The following is a 23397-nucleotide window of genomic DNA, read 5'->3' as shown; positions in this document are numbered from 1 at the left end:
TATATATATATATATATATATATATATTATTATAATATATTATATATATACATATATACACACACACATTTGCGTGTATGTGTTATACCACTCATTGAACCTACTCTTGCGTGACATAAGGCAGAACATTTGTGCCTGCGTGACCCTTCTTCTAACTGTGGTATGATGTATGGCAGTGTTTACGAATTGATAGGTAGGTAGGGTCTCTGAAACTCCTGGCAATAATAAACTGAAGGATGATGTTACCCTAGAACAGAAAAATGATTTTTTTTTTTTTTTTTTTTTGAAGGGGGGGGACGAAAGTAAAAGTGCGAGAGTTTTCCACATATAAAGATGGTTGCCACAGAGGCATTGCTTTTGAACACTTGAATTAGGCTTTATTAGAAATTTATATAGCAGACAAAAGATTGATGTCCCTCAGAGATTTATGTCTGCAAAGTAAAGTGCATCAGATAATCTTACATTGGAGAAAGAAAAAACGTTTTATTGGCTGATTGTATAGACGAGGCCGTCCTTATTTAGACTCGGTGTAAAGAAAAATCCTGACATTGAAAGAATGCTGGACCTCAGCGAGAAATGGCAAATTTAAGCTACGAAGAGTGCAGGGTATGACAGCGCGCTACGTTGTCTGTCTGTCTCTCGCCTGTTGTGACTTGGCATGAGAGAGAGATTTACGCGCCTTACTGATTAGTACTCGGTGAAAATGTATACCAGCATGGTCGATGCTGGTCGAAATTGATGACAGTAAGTCCTCTTCGATGTAATCCTGATCCCATCTGGCCGAGACCATTCGTGAGCTCTTCCTTGAGTGAGTGAAAATTGACCAAGTACCCCTTAACCATCAGCCCTAGATGCAGGACTACAGTAGATATTATAGGCCTATCAGGTATCCTCAGAACTGTTGTTGACCATATTTACGGTGATAGTTTTGGTGTATGTTGACATAGGATTGGATGTAGCGGAGGCAACACCACACATCTTGACGGTAAATTGGCCGCCTTATGATCTAAGCAACAAAGTTTGCGTCACAGTAGAGCACCAGAGAAGACAACAGGCGGGTTGAAATGCCTGCGCACGGGTGCGTAAATCGCTGGGAGGTTTTCCAAAGGGACCTCTATAAAGTCTCACGTATAACTTGGACGTCATTGAAACTTCCCTACATCATTGGTAAAGTATTGTAAAGCTTAGGCTGGCTTATTTGAGTAGGGGAAGTCCATAATTAGGAGTCCCATGAAATAACTAATCATCTATGAAATAGGCTACGAAACAGAACTTTATTATGTCGGAGAAATGTAAATTTCCTGTGGGTCTAGTATGTAAACTTTAGCTGAAAAGGCGAGACTGAAAAAGGTAAACTGCTAAACCTGGGATGTTTTCATAAAAAACGATTCTTTTAAAATGGTTGATTTAATTACATTACATATAATTGAATGTTTGCAAGTTTTACAGCGCGCGCCCGCGCGTTTTTTGTAAGAGAAAATATACGGGTTAATTTACTTATATTTTTGTCGGTCATATTATTGTGCTCAAATATGCTTTTCACATAAAACTGACGTTTTCACTGAATTGCAAGATCCAAGCAGGTAAAGCAATTAGGCGAATGGTGTGCCAGTGAGGGACGGAAGTGCGGTATTTAATTTGTGTCAACACTTCCCGGAGAGTGCAGTCAGTTTAGCTCTTGTAGTATATCTAGTATACAGGTAGATCTGGTAGGAAAGAGGAACAGTGTGTTCATCAGTCAATGATTATTGTGGAAGATGTTTAAAGCCAGCAGTTTTTGATGCATAGTCTAACGGTAAAGGAGTTCGCCTGATAGCAAGTGGCAACGCATAGACCCTAGACAGGACTCCTTAGTTTCCTAGATCTTTGGAGAAGAACGGAACTAGAGAAAACAAACCACATGATTTTGTGATTTTCTTTATGCCTACTGTGCCTATATTATCCCTTGTAACATAATGAAGTGCTGATGTATAATGCCTGAGGTAGGATGGCGTCAAGTTGTCTTGACTTAGAAGTGGAAATTTAGCCGCCTGCCGAGTGAATGTTTTTAATTGCCATTTGTTTGCAAGTGTGCATTGGAGGTGGCAGTGGCAGAAGCTGGCTTGACGTGCATGACGCTCCTCTGTTGAGCACAGCTGTTCATGTATTCACATGAAGTTCTGCGACCGATGTTTGGTCTTAGTTTGGTTGCAAACGATTCGTGTTCTGTCCATTTTTTATTTTTTAACCAAGCATATTTACTAATCTTAAATTCCACTTTTCCATGAAGTCCCTGCAATCACTAAACATAATCATTTTCTGTACAAATGCCATTCTTTTCCTCTTGTTGCTAAGAATATTATGTTACGATTCGTTGTTAACAGAATTCAGAACGTGAAAACTTCATTGACTCTTTTTTTCAACCGTAGGCTTAATTTTGTCTGTAGAAAATTTATACTGAATGTATTTGAACACGTTTTGTGTACAAGCATGAAATTGGCGTCTGCATTCCTAAAGATTGTAATTCCCCTTAAGAGTAATTGAACCGACCCAGTATGGTCGAAGTCTGCGGTGTAGGCTACGAACATTTCATTTACTCCCTCTCCATTATTCACACGAATAAAGGACTCTCTCTCTCTCTCTCTCTCTCTCTCTCTCTCTCTCTCTCTCTCTCTCTCTCTCTCTCTCTCTCTCTCTTTTGTTGCAACAAACCTTGTTTTTAATTAGGGCTATGTGAATACTTTATTATAAAAAATAAAGGGGATCGAGGGTAAGGATATATAATATATATTTATATATATATATTATATATATATAATATATATATAACATACATACATACCATACATACATAATCACCATACATACATACATACATACATACAATATATAATATATTATATATATATATATATATATATATATATTCAGCAACTATCTCGGTATTAGGATGTGGTTCCTAAAAGCAAAGAAACTTTCGCTGATCAGACGAGCGGTGTTGATGTGTATACTGTATATACTTACACACATAAACGCATCTAAGAATGCAATGAATGTTTCTTTGCCTTTCAATGATTCTCCTTCAAGTAAACATAAATTAATGATAGCTTTGAATTATCTATATAATTTTTGGGAGTTACGGAGGATACTCTGAGTGCTGACCTAAGTTCGCATCGACTTTCATAGGTTGTTAGCAGCTATCGTCGCACGCGTTTACCTTTAAGCAGAACAGGAAATACTGCCATTAGTCTCCGCCCTAAATCCTGTCGACATTGTATACAGTAGATTGCTGACTGGAAGTCCTTTAACACAGAAGCAGGTATCTCATTCGGGCTTTAGAGTCCCTCCTTATAAATCAGCCATCAGACCTCCTCAACTCATCTCCCTGCCATAGTGTACTACAGTGCATGGCAGTTTTCTAAAGCAGTCGCCACCTCCCCTATTGTCTCCGCTGTGAGCTCACCCATCTGTGTTTCAACCAAAGACTCGAACGCTGAGTGTGATATATTTTATGAGTTTCGCAATTTCATTTGATTTATTTGGTCAGTAGCGTCTTGTTTGACCCGTCTATTTAGGTCGGCATTGCCATTTATTCAGTCAGTCGGATTCAGTTCTTATATGTTTGTGTTTTCTACATTTTACATCATACATTTTTATTTTTATGTACTGTGTACTTTGCATTGGTTATATGTTCGTGAAAAATTTTTTTTTATATCCTCGCAATGTATATATACACACACACACACACACACACATATATATATATATATATATATATATATATATATATATATATATATTATATGTGTGTTTTCTACATTTTACATCATACATTTTTATTTTTATGTACTGTGTACTTTCATTGGTGATATGTTCGTGAAAAGAAATTGTGATGTGTTCGCAAATTATATATATATATATATATATATATATATATATATATATATATATATATATATATATATATATATTATTATATTTATTTACCTAATCATAATTTTTCTACAATTTAATTATTTTTTTATAGATAACTAACATTGCTAATGTGAGGTATTATGAATTCCCGTAATCTCGACTTTCCCTTAATAAGATACACTTACACAAAGCACAAAACGTATGCGTCATATGTTTTGTACACATCTCTGTCTTTATTTAGGGATAACGAGACTCCCAGTGTTTGTTTTACTTAGATGTTTATAAATGTCGAAAATAAGTAGATGAAACTCCTTATGCTATAAGTTGAAGTTGGAAAAAATCTTCATTTTCTTTTTACCTTCATTTGAGACTGTCTCAACGTTTTAGTAGATATACAAAGTGTCAAATTCGCACTCACCTGCATACTTACGACATACATATTTTTTTTTCTTAGATGTACCTTCTGATTAAATATGGGAGTTCGTTATTCTCCCTAGTTTTGATCTGACGTCAGAGAGTTGCTAAAACCGGGAGGAAGTGTGGGACAAAGTCATGCTCAATGCACTACTCACTTATTACTTACTGAGCAGTTGAGGGTCTTGCTGAATGCGATGTTCGCTCATTACCTACTGAGTATTTGATGGGTTATTCATTATTGGTTTGTAAAAACATACATGGTGACTGAGTCTTTTTATTCTGTCAGATTCTTTATTGTTATGACTCCGAAGATTTCTTTAACGCTATTTCGAATGCCCGTAGTGTGTGTGTGTGTGTGTGTGTGTGTGTATGTTTATGGATATATATGTATGTATGTGTGTGTGTGTCAGTTGACGTCCAGGATTTCTGAGAGATTTTGGAGTTCATGTACCAGTTCCCTTAAAGCCACGTGTTCCATGTTGAGATTTGCTAGTGTTATGGCAGCACTAAGTACCAGTATTAAAGAATTGTCCTACAAAAGGGAGAAGAAGGGGAATGAAATATTCATTTAAAGCGGCGAAATCTGAGATATTCATAGAATTTTTCTCTGTGGGGTGCGCTTTTTCTTGCTGATACCGGATGAATTTTTCGCCAGTTACAGTACTACCGTTATTTTATTGTTGCTCATATCTTATCTTGATTATTCGGTTTGGCGTATCTTAATCCTTGGTTTTGTAGTGGAAAGTTTCATTATTGTATTCTAACCGTACAAGTGGTAGTAATTCGGGGCTGTTTTGATTATATCATACTGCACTATTTTGAATATTAGTGGTGTTAGAAGTTCATTTAACCGTGAAGAAAAATGTTCTGGAATTCGATGTCTTGAAAGTTTTGATGCACTAATTCAGGTGTGATACGCAATTGTCGAATAATTAGTGACAAATTTAAAATGCTGTTCAACATACACATTTTCTGACAAGAAAGTGGTGCGTGTAGCAGGTTGATTCGATTGAAATGTTGTAGACACTAAAATGTTGGGACGATTTGGGTGCTGGAATGTTGTAGGTGGCTGGTGGAGGTACTGATATGTGGACGATGTAGGTACTGGAAGAGCGCCGCTGGAACAGGTGGAAGAGACGGGAGAAGTGGAAGTGGAAGAGGAGGAGGAGGAGGAGGAGGAGGAGAAGGAGAAGGAGAAGGAGGCAGTGGAGGGGAAGGAGGAGCACCAGCAGCACCAGCATACCGCATGTTCCTTTAAACCATTTCTGTGTTAGATTTAGCATTGATAACGGTAGTTGTGTTGCCAATTGCCGTTGGATCATCCGTGCACTTAACCTGGATCCTTCCGAAGGCCGCCTTTATTTTGACCCAGGTTTTGGCCGATGTTGTTGTTGAATACTAAGGTAGAAGCCAGTGTTCACAAAGATGTTATCAGGAATCGGCGCATGAGTGAATGTGCGTGCGTTCGTCTCGGAGACATCGTGCACTTGCAGTGGCGGCAGCAGCAGCAGCAGCAGCAGCAGCAGCAGCTTTTGGGGCCACACATGGCCGCCCTGGCTCCAGTGGCGCCTCTGCCGCCGCACTGACACTGTGCCTCATCTGCCGCTGCTCGTTCTAGTGGTGGAGCCTCGCCACCGGTGCCACTCTCTTGACGTTCCCATCGCCATCATAGCCTCGACGTCACCTCCAGCGGCTGAGTGACGACATGAGCGGGTTTTCTGTGCGTATCCAGTGGCCTTGGTGAATAGTCGGCTGCTGATGGCTGTGTAGAAGCTTGGCGGAAAAGGTGTCGACCTCCTGCTGCTGCCCCCCCCCACCGTCCTCGCCTTCGGTTTTGGCTTTGTTTTTGTTGTGCGTGGCCTCTCGCTTTCATTTCGACTGTGAAAGCTTTCGTCTGCGACTGCTACCATTCGTGAGGGCCTTGGAAGTGGTCGTGAGCGTCGCATTGCGGCATCCTCACCTTCAGACCACCTCGCACCTGACGCCACCTTCTCACCTCACCAACAACACCTGCTGCTGCTGCTGCTGCTGTTGCAGCTCTCACCTGACCTTCTCGGCCGATTCCAGTTAGAACCAGCGGCGGCGACAGCTGCAGAAGTACCTGAAGGAGGTGGAGGAGGAAGAGGTGGAGGAGGAGGAGGAGGAGGGGGATTAGGAAGGTGGTGGGCAACAAGTAGTGGAAGACGTGTGAGGGGTGTGGGTGGTGAGGTGTAGGTGGTGGGTGTGTAGCACCAGTTTCATATACAGATACATATATATATATGTGTGTGTGTACGTGTAAGTGCATACTATATATGTTTATATACATATAGATATACCTAAGGAAGGGGTCTGCTGACTAGAATTCTCCATAGCCGCAACGCACGTGAAGAAGAACACCTACTGTGGTCATCATCTCACCTGTATTGTTGCTGCTACTGCCGCTGCCTTCTCGGCCCCACCCCTGCCTACCTACCTGTTTCACCCTGATGTCAACTGCTGCCTTTATCCATTTTACTCATATTACTGCGACTACAACTACTCAGCCACCACCTTCACCCATCCATCCCACCGTAACCATCTCAAAACTCTGGAATATTCCTCTGCTTTGTGTTATGCCCTTTGTACTTATTGAATAGAAGATTCGGGAGGCTTGCAGTCTGCTCCAGCAGCTATTTTGATATGATATTTTCGAAGTGGTGAGAGTTTGACAGACTGACCATCTTCACTATTTCCGTCCGCCTCCTTCACCGGTTGTTTTTCTACAGACAGGGCAAGCTGGGGGTCGCTCCACCCACAGCTTTCAAATCCACTGACCTGCTTTGAAAAAGGCAAACCCGGCAAGGACCTCTCAGCTCTTGAAGAACCTGATCCTTTTTAAAAACGCGTTGATTTCAGAGAGATTTTCATGATGGCTTGGAATTTTCTGAATCGAAAGGGGCCTTTATAAGCTACGACAAAGTTGCATTTGCTTTTCGAAAGGTAATGAACCAAAACAATATAAGGTGATTTCTCAGTCCTGATTGATGAGTGTTGTGCTTTCAGAGAATTTCTGAAACTTAGTACAATAGACTTTTATAGTAATTGCAGTCTGGACATTTGCACAGTTTTCACGTCATGTTTCGTTTCTCTTAAGCTTCAAGGATGGTCTGTATCATATGACTAAGCCTGTCCCATAAATGTATACTAGCGTTTGACATCTCTTTGCTGGATAAATATGAACATGTGTATTGATACATGACAGATAAGTGAATCGTTCATGGAAATGTGTTTTGTGGCAGATAATAAAAATCTTGCACGAGCGCGACTACTTCCCTAAGAATGAAACAGATTCGGAGCATTGACAGATATACACAAAAAAATATTCCATTTCACTGAAATACTTTGAGGAAAGAGATGCTTGTGGACGGGAAAACTTCTCTTTATTGTGACCCCGTGAGGAAGTAAAAGCACAGCAGCTGTGATTTCCCTAATTATGTTTTGCTACCATGACGACTTCTACTACTTGAAAGATGATGCTGCAAAAGACAATCTTTTCATATCCACTTTCCATACGGCTGTGAAAACTAATGTAGGAAGAGTTTTTCTGGTGTTTAGAAGCGCGCAAAATTTTATATGTGTTTATCTTAGAGCAGTGCAAGACTTTCGTTTACTTTATACATTTTCTCCGTGGTAGAAGTAATACTAGCTTAAGTGAGATCATTACCATGAATTTCGTTCCGAACACTTATATCATATAAAGCGAGAGAGAGAGAGAGAGTGAGAGAGAGACAGGGACAACTTCGAGCATTAAAACAAAACGTGTGAGGAATATAACTAGCATCTTCATTTACCATTGTGTTGCCTCTTGCATTATGGCTGATGATTTCCAATGCTTTTGAGAATCTACGGTAGCGTTGCGCCAAGGAAGTCGACCTCTGGTGTTTTAAAGCCTGGAAAAAAGTAACCAAATAGTCTTCAGGGGAATATCTTGTCTTTCACTTGCAATCAAAAGTGATCTGACAGTGTTTCCTTAATATGTAAGTGCTGTTGGTGTGGTGTTGTGTTATTTGTTATTGTTGCTGTTAATATTTTAATTACCACAGTTATTAAAATATCAAGTTATTACATTCAGTCTGTTTAGTGGTCGTGCGTGTCATGTGAAGTTGGCGTTGCCTCCACCTCCTCCCCCACCTCCTCCTCCTCCTCCTCTTCCTTTTGCTCCTCCTCCTCCTCCTCCTTTTGCTCCTCCTCCTTTTGCTCCTCCTCCTCCTCCTACTCTGCTTTACCACTCCGGTGCCCTCAAAATGCGCAAATTATCTTTGCGATGCTCGCCAACCCCTCATACTGTATCGGGTGTGGGACCTCCACCCACTCCGCCTCCTTCTCAAGGGCTGTCACCTACTCCTACGCCACCCACCACGCCTGCACGGAGGCTGGTGTCGTCACGGTCTTTGGGTTCTACTTCATCTCCTCCTTTGACGCCTCCAGTCACTCAGTACAACATCCCGGCATGTCTGCCGTCTCACCAACACCATGCACAACTCCCTCCTACCCCAGGACCGCCGTCTCATCGGTCTCTTCCTGCCCTCCACGCCCACCACATCCAAAATGACTCCCATCCTCACTATTCATCTCACCCAACCCTACATCCTCACCACCACCACCATCATCCTCCCCCTCCCCCTCTCTCTCCCTCGCCTATACCTGTGCCTGTTCCAATCCCAGTTCCAATTCCAGGTCTCATGACCAACCCAGAACTCATACCTCCCCATTCACCCCATTCGCCCCTGATCGGCCCCTCGCCCCACTCCTCTCCACCTGCTAACAATGTCCGGCCACCTGGCAGCCATTTTTCACACGCAGCAGCCCTTAGTGGACATCAGCATCCAAGACAACTTCCTGGCTTACCTCGTCATCATACTTTCGGGGGAGTTGGCAGTGGGCGTATTTTGCCCCCGGCCCCTCACGTGGATCCATCATGCCCAGCTGCTGCTGCTGCTGCTGCTGTGGCAACAGCATCAGCAGTGGCAGCTGCATCTTCCAGCGCAACATCAAATGCCTCTCCACTGCCTCCCCCCATCAACACCAGTATGTGTAGCAGTCTGGCTGGTCGACCTGCTCATGCTCTGCAGTCCCCCAATTACAAGTACAGCCTTGATGTGCCCAGGGTCAATTTACGTGACCTTCGCAGTAATACTTATCCACCTCCTGGCACAGAAGGATCTTCTACATCACAGTCTTCATCCACCACGAGTGGGGGCACAAGTGGCTCCCAGAACTCTCCTGATATTGCCCCTCCCCCTTCCCCAAGGCTCTCTCCGGGGGGCATGATTTTGGTGACTGGGAGGTCATCTCCTCAGCTTCCTCCGACGTCTCCCATCCCCCGAGTGCCACCACCACACTCCCCAGGACCGCGGTCATCGCTGTCATCGTCTGTTTCATCTTCATGTGCCACTTCACCTGTGCCCCGCCTGTCGCCAGTGCCACGTTCTCCTGGACATGCCTCTCTTTCATTCTCGCAATCCGCCCACTCATCTCCAGGTTCGGCCCATGCCTCGCCAAGCCATGCCCATGCTGCTTCTCCTATTGCACGCTCGTCGCCATTACCACTGACACGGGGTTCTCCCACACCCACACTTCCGCCAACACCAACATTCCATGGATCTCCTGCACGGAGGAAAAGTTCCCTGTCAGAAGCCGGGTCCCCAATGCTTAGGAAAACTACCCGACCGCCTCTCCAAAGATCACATGCTACCGCTGGGTGAGTTCTAATGAAATCCTGTTATCTCGTTTTGGTCGAAAGCGTTTTTTTTTTTTTTTTTTTTTTTTTACCATTCTTCTTTACTTGCATATAGGTGTGTTTTGGGACATGCTTAGCAAAGAGGACTATAACTGGTGCATTTTTCAATATATCACAGTTCACTCTCATGATGTCATGAATAGGGTTAATCAGTCACAGTATAAAGCATGCACTGTGGGAGTATTGTTCAATGATAAGGATATTATGATAAGAAGATTATTCTTGTTGAATACAAATATAAACTGGAAACAGCGTTACAGGCATTGGCTTTTTAAGTAACCGCCACAGAATAGAATGCCTATCTTTGAAATGTTCACTCGTTTTAGATTGAGCTAGCCTTGCTGACACGGGTTGTTTTCTCCTCGGCTGCCTGTAAGATATTTGAAAGAGAAACAAGAGCAAAGAAGATAATAAGTAACCGAAGGTAGAATAAAGTAGCAAGTTTATATACGCGATCAAAGCAAATATGCGGAAATGCATACCAGATTAAGCGTGGGAATTTTGTATGATTCTTTGGCTCTCTAACTCCCTTCCGAGTTACGAGCATTGGACATCATAATATTGAATGCTCGGGTAATTTACAAACTATTAATATCTCTCTCTCTCTCTCTCTCTCTCTCTCTCTCTCTCTCTCTCTCTCTCTCTCTCTCTCTCTCTCTCTCTCTCTCTCTTGGTTACCAGATGTGTTAGCATTTTCTTCTGTCAATTATTTAATGTTTCAGGAGACAACTAGTATAAAAATCACTTTCTTGGATGTATTGCTGCATTATTGACCATATATTATCATCTCCACCCATATGGTGCTTTTTGGCTAAACTACAGAAGAACGACGTATTTGGGCCACTCGCTGGCTGTTGCCACAAATCATTGGCCACAGGTTGTATGTCATTTTTTTTGTGGGATATCATATTCTAGACTGAATTATGTCGATTATGGCAAATTAGAGGCTTCGTTAGCTTTGATTTGTCAATACTGACTGGGAACCTCTTGTTATCGAGGTTCTGCTCCCTATGTTGTCTGCCAGGATGCTCTCTTAGCTTGACCCTTAAAAGGTAAAATATGAGGTTGTCCTTATATCACGTGGCTAAAGTATATAATCTTGATGGGTCAAATTTAAATGTCTGATAAGTTCTTTTGATATACTTAACACCAAAAATTACATATTGTGTATTAATGTGTCCATTAGGATTCGCTAATCCCTTCTGAAAATACAGTACCTCAAGTAACGTAGCCCATAGGCTTTTATAATTAGGTCTGGCGTCCGTCCATAGTCCCATTGAATGGGCTAAGTATAAGTAGGTCGTGCCTTTTGACAGTTATGGTTTAAACTTAGTGACCCAGACTGAGAACCGTGCTCGGATTTGCATTCTAATCCGTATTTGGTAACTTTGCCCTTTATCATACTATGCAGTTATTTCGTACTAATTAGTGAAGATATCAGTGTCTGAACAGTAGTTAATCGGATGAAATCATCTCTATAATCGCACTACGAACTATTTATAGCTGTTTATTAATAATGAATAACAACCTATTATCATCGTAATGTTGTTTATTTAGAGGATACTGTCTTGTGGTGACCTCGTATATTTGAAATTCTTAGCCTTCAGTTTCATAGATATTGTGTCTAGCCTCAGTCTTCATTGATGCGTGCCATCCTTTTGACATCATAACCGTTTGCTGTCTTCGGCACTCTCAATGTGACAGAATCCTTGCTAAATAAAGGCATATGAACATTAAAGAGAAATCAGAATCAGTCAGCTAAGACTGTCACCAATAAGTGCAAAGACGTATTCAGATTTAAGAGCGGATGAATGTATAACTCGTGTGTCCTTTGCTTCGACAAACCATTGCGACTGGTTAGAATAAAACCATGCAGAACTTTACTGAATGACACACCTCCTAATGTAATGTAATTAATTATTTCCATCAATATGGACTGTACTTGCGTCAGAAGAAGATAAGTTTTACGTGTGAAAAATTAATCCTTTTTCAGTAGTTATTAATAGTAAAGTTTCGATTTTAATGATTAAATTACTTTTGTCCTTTAGGAATAAGTGACCAGCTTTGTATTTCATCAGAAGACAGTGCAAAGAAGTCGGTCAGTCAGTGCAAAAATTGAGTGTGACTAAAGCACAAAGAGCAAGTAACAAATTGCGCATTAATACAATTCTTACTATACATTTGTCATTACGGCCCGAATAAGAAATCATTTTCATCACTTAAAACAAATCAGAAGCATACGATAGATTGCCACGCTGCGTAATCGGTCTTACTATATTTCTCCTTTTGATAATACGTATTAGTACTAGACATTTGCTGTGACTTCAGTGTGTCACGAGCACATTCAAGTTTCTAGTGATACGGCACCTGCCGGGATACCCACCTTACTTGGCGAATGCTGCCGCTCACATCAAAGGTATTAAATAACTTTCAGCTATATATTTCAATAGACATGTTCGGATGGTACATCCAGCATGGGAAAGATATGCGATGTCTATTTGTGGCAACTCCGTCTTGTTTTGACTCAAATTGCTTAACTCTGACTGCAGAGATTTCGGTCTAAATTCGAACGTTAATTTAACACTAAGAAATAGTTCATTTGGGATTCCCATTGTTTTGTGGCTTAAAAAGTCACTAGTAAAGGAAACAAGATACAGCATAATGAAAATTTTGCAAAAGAAATCCACACAAAATATTTGGATACAAGTAAGAAATATACCAAGGTGAAAAAAGAAGGTACTTTGAAGCTCTTGTGGGCCAAAGGCATTCTCACAGAAATGAATTATTTATTTGTAACACGTCATCGTTTGTTTGTCAGTCTTGCTTTTATTTCTATTTTAATGCGAAGATTTGCAGCAATGTAAGTGCTTCAACATTTTAGGTTATGTGAGCACCAAATGAATGTCTTCCTGCCTGCTTGCTTCTGTGCGCGTTCAGTTAATTCAGATCATATAATTCTCTAGTCATCTTCAACATTCAGTGGACATATTTCATATAGCCAGTAAATATCTTGAAGCGATGCCGTCATATCTGAGAGACTTGATTATTAGTGCCAGTGTTGCTGAAAGTAAAGCACGGGAATAGATGTATGCCTGATATCACTGACATGACTTTTCACGAAGACGTCTTGAACCAGAATGCCGACACTGATTAACGTAGTTTCCTCTATGGAGTCATTGTGACCTATTGACCATCAGATGAGTAGTATATGTGATGAGCCCCTGTGAACTATCACGGCCAACTATAAACTGGGGCAATCTGCGTTGATGTCTGAATATACGTGTGACAACCATAATATTTAATAAGGTTTGTGTAACGATAGTTAACGTCGGTGATTTTAGGCAGTCTTGGAGGTTTCAAGTTTAATATATTCTGCATATTCCTGTATGCATTTGTGAAGACATTTCTGTTTGCTCGGTTTTGTAAGCCCGTTTTACGTTATTCATTCTTTGTGCGTCCTGGAGGAATTGCGTCATGGTTTCTATATGCATTATGTATGTATTGTCATCCTTTTTATATGCCTTCAGTACGCATTCTGTCGTGCTTTATGTACGTATTGCGTCATGGTTTCTGTGCGCATTCTATCATGTTCTCAGTGCCTTCATCATGCTTAATTTATGTGATCTATCCGTATTCCATCATTCCTACTGTATGCGTTTTGTTCCCATTCCATCATCGTGCGTACTGTATGTATTTCTATGCATTCGGTTATGCGTTTTGTATGCTCTCTCTACATGTTTAGTTATGCTGTTTGTATGCATTCCATCAAGCTTACTTATGCTTTCTGCTTGCCTTCTGTGCCACGTTCAGTCATGCTTTCTGTATGTGTTGTATGTGTTCGGTACACATTCTGTCATGCTGTGTGTATGCCTTTGGTATGCATTCCATCATGCTTTGTGTATGCCTTCAGTACACATTCCATCATTTTACCTGTATGCCTTCAGTACACAAGCCATAATGCTTTCTGTATTCCTTTTGTACACATTCCATCATGTTTCTTGTATGCCGTCAGTGTATATTCCATTGGGTGGTTTCCTGTATGCCTTCAGTTCACATTCCATTGGGTTTCCTGTATGCCTTCAGTTCACATTCCATTGGGTGGTTTCCTGTATGCCTTGAGTTCACATTCCATCGGGTTTCCTGTATGCCTTGAGTTCACACTCCATTGTGTTCCTTGTATGCCTTCAGTACACTTTCCATCATGCTTTGTGTGTGTGTGGTTTGTATGTGTTCCAACATGTGTTTGGTATGCCTCCAGTACACATTCTAACGTACTTTTTGTATGCCATCAGTGCTTATGTCAACATGATTTCTGGGTGCATTCCATCATGCTTGCTGTACGTGTTCAGTCATGCTGCATACATGCTTTCCCTATGAATTCGGTCATGCTTTTTGTATGCCTCCAGTATGCATTACATCGTATTTTTCTTTATGTATTTGGTCAGATATTACGTATGCTTTCAGTGTGCTTTTTGCACTCATTGTCATAATTTCTTTATGGCCATATAGTTTGCATTCTTTCATACTTCCGGTATGCCACCAGTATGCATTCTGTCATAGTTTAGGTATGCTTTCAGTATGCGTTCCATCATGCTTTCTCTGCCTTCTGTATGCATTCCTTCATGCTTTCTATATACTTTATTTACACATTCCATCATGCTTTTATATATGCCTTCTGTGTGCATGCCATTATGTTCTCAATGTTCTTTGTATACCTTCTGCACACATTCCAACATGCTTTATGTAAGCATGCAATACTCATTCCGTCATGCTTACTGTGCGTCTTCATTTTGCATAACATCAGGCTTTCTGTATGCCTTCAGTGTATGTTCTTTCATGCTTTATATATGCCTTTATAGTATGTATTTTGTCTTCAGTGTGCGCTCCATCATGCTTTCTTTATGCTTTCTGTTTGCACTCCATCATATTTTCTGTTTCCCATCTGTGCACATTCTATCCTGTTTTCTATCTGCCTTCTGATTGATTGCCTTCTGTACAAATTCGATCATGCTTTATGCCTTCAGCATGCATCCAGTCATATTTTCGGTATGCCTTCAGTATGCATTTCGTCATGCCTACAGTACGTCTTCTGTACCCTTCCATTATGCCTTATGTTTACATTCTTTCATGCCTTCTGTATACCTGTACACATTCCATTATACTTTCTATATGCCATCTCTATCCATTCCATTATGCTTTCTGTATGTCCATATTCTCAAATAAAGATAATTTTTTTCTTATGCACTTTTGAGACGGGAACTGTACATAACACTGAAAATATAACGCGTAATATTTAATGTGGCATTTACCGTACTAATGCAGCAAAGGTTAATATAATCCGAATTGTTTTTGAACATAACGTAAGGAGGAGGGAAAATAGAGCGCAACAGCAAATCCGCTGGTTGGATGACCTGCATAGGAACACCCTAGAAGACAGTTGCTCGAGCCTACCAAACACGGCAGATAGAAGGGGTGGGGCCATCACGCTGGAGAGAGAGGCATGGGCATCTTGCCCTGTGTTTACCTGCGGAAGGAGGACTCCACGTATGGAAGGCTACCTAGGAAAAATATAAATTACTTTTAAAATTTGTCATATTTAATTTGAAGTAATAGATCCCGTGTAGACATTCTTCGCCTAGAATCACTGTTTTTACCTATGTCCAGTTGGTGGCATAATATATTATCACCACCAAGAACGAAAATGATACTGTTCTGTTCTTTTTCCTAAATATTGCCATTCCATAATATATATATATATATATAATATATTATATATATATATATATATACATATATACGTAATTGTAATAGTGCCAATGCCCTCTTAACTTCTTGGATTCTTCATACTTATAGGATATGCTTGTCACTACAAAAAAAAAAAAAAAAAAAGCTACCGGTAGATACATATATTATATTAATTAATATATATATATATATATATTATATATATATATATAATATATGTAAATGTATGGTATATTGTATATATATATATGTATATGTATATATATAATATTAATATATAATATAATAATATTATATATATATAAATGTAATTTTATATTAATATATATGTATATGTATATGATATATTAAATATAAATTATTAATATATATATCATATATTATATTATATATATATATATAGCAGTATTATATATATATATATGTTATAAACAGATCCACATGTAAATAGTAAATTATTCTAAGGGAAGACACAATTTGAGCGCCACTGCTCAAAGCAGTAATATCATTAGATAATTCCCAAGTTGTTCCGCCTTGGGTTGGCTACTGTTATGGTCAGGTCCAAGTTATCCCTCGTATTCTTCCTCGAGGTGCGTAGCCATCCTTATTCGGTAAAGTCTGCTAGTATATATGATGCATTATCGCACTCGCTTTTACAATTGTGAATAACACACGAACACTCACTAGGGCGTCTGATCAGAAAGTTCGTCTTTCAACTTTGAAGTTCCAATCATGTTGGTAGAAGGAGAAATTACAGCTTTTAAAGAAATTTTGAAAAAAGTTGACAAACACGTTTTCTGAATGTTTTGTATTTTAAAACAGTGGAGTCCCAAGACAGTTACTTTAGCTTTCTTACGATGACAGCATGAGTTTGCTAATGATCTTTCTTATGCGTGTTCATGTAAAATTATATGGTATTACCATTGATAATATAAATATATATATATAATATATATATATATATATATATATATATATATATATATATATATATGCATACATATACATACATACACATACATACATATATACTGTGTTGTCCATTTAGAAGTAAAGCCGGCAAGGTGCCGTATCTATGAAATAGAATAGTGATTTCATAGTATCAAAGGAGTAAAGAAATGTGAAACAGCCACGTATTTTCCCCTCACAACGTTACCTGAACTCGTGCTTCTGTTGGTTCTTGAAGACTGGTGGAAGAGAATTTTACAATTTTTCATTTTTCCATAAGATTAGTTTTAAATTTTTTATGAGATTTTCACTATATGTGTTTTTTAGATTTATATTTAAATGAGAAATAAAAATTTTCTGTAAATTTAAATCATGGTAAGCACAGCACATTTTTTCTACTAAAAATTAAATATTTTTGCAAAAGGAAGGAGGGGAGAATGTGATAGTTGGAGGGCATGTGCAGTGGGTATTTAAGGCATAGATAGATTGGCAGATGTGCAATGGCGTGTGGAGGTGTGATAATTGCCGGGGCTTTAAACATATTTTATATCGCCGATGATATGGCAGCCCTACAATGGCCATTAAATTATGTTTGAATAAATGTGTGTGGTACTATCTACATACATTTATTGGAGAAATGATATCCTTGGGGCAACTCTCAATGAAAGGTCTGGGTGACGCTGCTTGACTGGATTGGACCACACTCCCAAACCGGAGTGGCATATTTTACCCTCCCATTTGTAAAAATGACATGAAAGCGGTAACAACAGGATTTGAATAAAAAATTTTGATATGAAAAATGAAAAAAAAATAGAAAATGGACAAAGCATTGATTTGTGGTATATATATATATATATATATATTATATATATATGTGTGTGTGTGTGTGTGTGTGTGTGTGTGTGTGTGAGAGAGAGAGAGAGAGAGAGAGAGAGAGAGAGAGAGAGAGAGAGAACGAAGAAACTATTGAATTCCATAATGGCCAAAATGACTGAAATGTATTCTGTTGAAACAGAATTAACGGCTGACTTGTGACCTTTTGGTGTGTGCGCGTTTGTACTTTTTACTACGTATATTATAATTCTTTTCAGGGAGTCACTGAAAAAAGTGATGTTCAAGATAGTCCATTTACTCATATGAGTTCTGTCTCTAATGGTAATGTTAACTGTGTTGCTTATGGCAGTAGACATGATGCAGTGTCCAGGATACGTAACATGGTAGAAGGTACTAAAACGGAAACGCTTGAGAACCGAAACCAAAAATAATGATTTGTGCTAGTTATGTGAGGAAAATGGCTTGGTTTATGGATTAGTCAACAAAAAAAATAATCTCCGCAGGCAATAGTTAAGCTTGTTATTCAAAAAGACTTGCGCAGTTTGCCAAGGCTACCCACGTCATTCTAACGTGTGATCATGAAGTGGGAAGGTTGTTAATGATTATGATGAAGTTATGTAAAGATGCGGTATGTATGATATAAGGACAAGAAAAATGTGCTGACCCTCAAATGCTGGAGGTGTGGACGGCTTGGCAAGGAATGATGTGCTGACTTGCATTTACTACAAGTAGAGAAATGACCGGGTTAGGCTCACTGCTGGAAATCTTGCACTGAAAGTGAAATTCAAGTGGGCAAGTGGCAGAGGTTAAAAGCTGAATTTGCATGGTAAGAATATATAGCAGTAAAGGGCCTGTACATTATGTGACGATGAAGAGGAAGACTGAATTGATATAACTGAGGATTGGGTATGAATATATTGTTTACAGTGATCAAGAACTGGAGTTGTAGAGGGCAAAAATGGACGCATTTGGTGCTAAGATTAATATAAGAAAAATTTTCTTGCCTTCCACGGATTAATGTGGATCTACAAATACCAATACACGATTATTTAGTTCAAATCTCATATATTGGACAGTGATGTACTTGAATTCAAGACTGAAAATGAAGTGGTGACCAAGGATGCCGGGAGGCCCCTGTAATGTATCTTCTACTCTGATAACATTATTTTGATGGCAGAAACTAGTTATATATTAGAGCTGAGTGTTGACAAAGTGGATAGATGATGACCCACAAACCATGATTAAGCTGAGAGGAAAGTATGTTGAGGGTGATACAGATAAAGACGTGAACATCGTATTCAAGCTGAATGAAAGGGGAAGCGGGTATCAGCAAAACCCCAAAGAAAAACTTATCTTGGTCGATATTTAGCTTCACAACCTTTTTACTTTACAATTCCAAAATTCTCTTTTGATTAATAGTGGTAAGACCTGTTATATTGTGTAGGCTAGAAGCAACACTACGGGAAAAGATAGAACAAAATGAGTTTAGATATGACTGAAATGAGGATGTTGAGAAGGATGAGTGAAATGACAGGAAGTGATTAGGGAACAGAAAAAAGTCACTCATGGAAATGGAAGTGCTAAGGATATGAAGGAGAGGAAGTCGTTGGAGAAGATGGAGAGAATCCTTTTTTCGAATATGTATTTAATTGTGATATTCACATTATTCCAGTTGTCAGGGTATCAAGACTGAATGGCCAAGGTATTAAAGAGACTCCTCTACACAGTGTAAGGTGTCTTATATGACGAGACTAGCTACAGATGGTTCAGGTTATGTACTAGGTGCAACTCAAATGTTGGTTTTAGGGTCTTCAAAATTGGTAGCATCAAGATTTCAGTAAGGTTTGACTTCATTTTAAGGACACTACTAGTCTTAAAAAAAGAAAAAAAAAACTGCGCTATCACTGTTATAATTTTCTTAGTCAAGATGGTGGCAATTTGTCAACTGAAATGGAGTCTGCAATATGATTCTTTAAGTCGTTTGTGAATAATATGATAAATGACTGTGCGGCCCCGTCAGGAGTTTGGCAGAATTGGACGAAACAGGCTACTGTAATGTTGCGACTCCATTTTAAACAGTCTGGGGGCTTCTCCCAGTCCAGCTAAAGAACAAAGTGCTTTGTGCTAAGTTGGGTTATGTTAATGTGTATTTTTTGTGACTACTAGCCCAGCACAAATTTCAACAAAATGTGCCTGTTACACCAAGTCTAGTCTCTTGTCATATATAGTGGTGTCCAACAGTATCTCGCAGTCCTAGCGCTTCTTTTCGTATTCGGCTACAGTTGCAAAGCTGAGTATGGCTGTTTTGTTGAAGTTTAGTGGAGTCTCGTATTTTCTTGAGTTCGTGGTCAACTGTCCTTACTCGGATTGCAGCAATCAAGAATGTAGTTGGTGTGTCCACGAATAATGATAGAAAATCGTAAATCTGCTTGGATGCATTTTCGATTATGTCACCGAATAAAATATGTTACAGAACGGATGATAGAACAAGAAAACAGTACGAAGATGTCATATGCCATCGGCACTAGCGGATCCAGAAAAATTTCGGAGGAGGGATGGCCACCAATTTTCTTATATATATATATGTGAGTGTATATATATATATATATATATATATATATATATAATATATATGATAGAGCTTTACATGAAGTATATCTACCGTATCATATTATAATAGATTTTCTTCAGCATATCATTTAGCATTTGAGTAGAAGTTATGAAATGAACAGCAATCTCCTGTTCTATCAGGAAATACAGAATCCATTACTGTCATCATTGAGGTTATTCTTATTATTGTATTATTACTTTTTTGAAATTTTATTTCTAATAGATTTTGTATTTTTTCCATTTTTCTGTTTTTCACCATCTTTGTTATCTAAATCTTTAATATTATTATTTTGTCTTTATTTTTCATGGGGAGGAGCCACGCACCCATGTCGTCTCTCTCTCTCTCTCTCTCTCTCCACCCCACCCCGATCCGGTTTGATTGGGTTCAAGTAAAATGTCAGTGTGTTCACAGTGAACTCTTGGATCCGGTGGTCGGTCTCTGTACTCTTTATCTTATTGCATTAATCGTTCCCTCTCTCTCATTAATGCCTCAGAACAGTCTTGTTCTCCTAGTGGTAATACGGGGTCTCTCTCTCTCTTCTCTCTCTCTCTCTCTCTCTCTCTCTCTCTCTCTCTCTCAAGAATTCAAACGACGGATAATAGCCACACAATTGGAGGTGTGAAATAAATGGTACTGACAGAAATATTAACATATATCAGTATGATGACGACGACGATGATGATGGTGATTTTGATGATGATGATGATGATGATAATAAGGTAGAGTTATTCACAATCAGAGATCTCCAAGAGTCTGACAAACTACCATTGTGAATTGTGAGTTCTCTCTCTTATGTACTTCAGTAATAATAATAATAATAATAATAATAATAATAATAATAATAATAATAATAAAGCTCTGGCCAGTTTTTTTTAGCTTTTCGTCCCGTGACTCGAGGAGGTCTGTTCCCGGCTAGATTTAGTGACAGGGTGTATTTTAGAAGAGGCGCCTTTTTCCCAGATAAATTATGCCAGATACACATAGGTGTTCACACTTTGACGCGCGGTTCGTTTTTTTTTTTCAAACATACCCAAGCCGTAAGAAAAACGTATCGTAAACCGAACGCGTAATGTGATCAGCTTGGCTGAGGACGTAGGAAAACGAACTGTATGTAATGTCTCTCTCTCTTGTGCGTGCATGTACGTACGTATGTGCTGCTTCTGCTGCTGGTATACGATGCCGTTTGTAAGTCTGAGCCATATTCCAGTTGTCTCCAGGTAATAACCAGTGGCATTGTAACGTTACGCAAGACAGTCGAATTGCTTATCGTGTACGTTTCGTGTATCGGAATCAGGGAATCGTTAAGAGGCAGTGCTAGAGGTACTTCTGTTTTGAAACTATACGTGAATGCGAATTTTCCTCTACCGAGTTTATGTAAGCAGAAAGCTTACGTGCTTATATAATTGCAAATCTATCGAGTAAACGACATTAGCTTTTCAAGGTAGAGCTCCTTGGACAGTACCTTGAGATGAGGTGGTCGTCTATAATAGTGCAGGATGCTTCAGTATGGCTATCACTAGCAAGTACAAGAGGGCGCTATAGACCAAAGGAAACCTGAATGTCAAACTTGCGCAGGGGAGACTGATACTGACCACTGGCTTGTCCGTGGATTCAAATACCTGACTCAGTCAGTGTACTTGGTATCTTTGTCATGGGAGGCAACTTCTCTCTAAGGAGCTTTGGTATTAATATCAAACGGATAGGGAATCATTAGGGAGTCATTCACGTGGCAAGAAAAATGTGAGGCTCATACCCCAAAAGCTTTGCCCCTGAACGAGTTGCTTCATTGTCTCCTCGATCCTATGAACTCTTGAGAAGAGATGCTAATGGACTGATTGACTCTCAGACCGACAGATGATAGAGATGTGGCTTTTCCAAATCATCACCTTCGTCATTTTTAAAGACGGAAATGTTGTCTTTTGTTTGTTGTTGTTTGCCGGCTCCATATGCGCGGCTTTGAAAGAGCCAGCTTTAACATCCATCATCATCATCATCATCACAAGGCTCAATCGACACCTGAGCCTAGAAAGGAAGTACCTGGAACAGTGTGTGTGTAAGTCGAGGGCTTCCACACCTTCTTCCTTGAATCATTCTTGTGTGGCATCTACTTTCATCAGGGGATGATTGATCTTGTTCCTGAAAGAAAGTGTTCTACCTTAGACATTTCTATATCTTCATGAATGACTTCCTCTCAAATTTCCATTTGTTATCAAAAACTGTTCATAATCCGAATTGAGCTTCAGATTACAAGTAGGTGATTTGCCTGACTCCCGTATGATAGCATTGATCAAGGTGTTTCACGCTGTATTTACCTTTTAGATGAGTTAAATCTGTCTGCTGGTGTTTTGCCGCTTCATGTTGCTTGTGTCGTTGCTGTAAATGCTAGTGGTGTGGTGCTGTTAGCGTTGTCTTGCTGGCTATCGATTGCCGCGCCTGTTTTCTACCTCGACGGGTCCTGGGCGGAGGGAGTGGGAGGGGGAAGGGGAGGACCGGCCGTTCCCCCAATGGACCAGAGATGCAAGGGGAGGGAGGTATCGACTTGCTGAGAGAGAGAGAGAGAGCGCGCGTTAAATACGCATGCACGGCGTGCATTTACCCAAGTTTAGGAAGTGGTTGTAGTTTATATGACTTGATGCTACCATTGTATACTCATTTAATTTGATTGTCCCCACAAAGAGAATAACATACTGTACGTATATTTTTTTCTACCGCAGAGGCTGATGCTCACTGCCATTATTTAACCCAGAGCACATGGAAACAAAGAGAGAGAGATTGTTTACTGACAGAAGGAACTGATAGAGGTTTTCTTGGAAGAAGGAAAATGAAAGGAATGAGGAGAGAGTTCTAAAACGTGTCAGTCGATTCAAAGGATGACCATCCTTTGTGTAAAACTAAGCGTTTGGTATATGTAGGATGTTGTAGGTCGTCATTAATTTCGAATATTATTTTACCGCTTTGGGTTCGGCATTTGGCATATGTATAAGGACTTTGTATACCCTTTCCATTCATTGTGATGTCAGATATTATTCTGTCTTATTATTCAGTCAACATTTTGAAAATGATCTGAGTATTTTGTCGAGTGAAAATAAGAGTTGGTTGGTGTCTGAAGGCGAGGAATGACGTCTTCTTTCCTATTGATGGAAAAGACAAGAAGAGATTTTCGGAGAGACAACAGTCTATCAAGACA

At 39.6% G+C, this 23397-nt stretch overlaps 1 protein-coding gene across 2 annotated transcripts in view; it reads left to right on the top strand.

The window, feature by feature from the left end:
- LOC135215582 (SRSF protein kinase 1-like) overlaps positions 1 to 23397 on the top strand; it is a 335971-nt gene that overhangs the window by 71983 nt on the left and 240591 nt on the right. Inside the window, exon 1 of one of the 2 annotated variants that reach the window (XM_064250450.1) lies at positions 8379 to 10033. The exons of the other annotated variant lie outside the window; for it this stretch is intronic. Within the exon in view, the coding sequence (XP_064106520.1) occupies positions 8577 to 10033 (1457 nt within the window). The 5' untranslated portion in view covers positions 8379 to 8576. Of the gene's footprint in view, positions 1 to 8378; positions 10034 to 23397 lie in introns of those variants that run through there. 2 annotated transcript variants of the gene reach the window in all.

Source organism: Macrobrachium nipponense, chromosome 5, assembly GCF_015104395.2.
Source record: "Macrobrachium nipponense isolate FS-2020 chromosome 5, ASM1510439v2, whole genome shotgun sequence".
NCBI lineage: Eukaryota > Metazoa > Arthropoda > Malacostraca > Decapoda > Palaemonidae > Macrobrachium > Macrobrachium nipponense.
The sequence above is the reverse complement of the archived record's forward strand: the minus strand, read 5'-3'. Positions and strand labels throughout refer to the sequence as shown.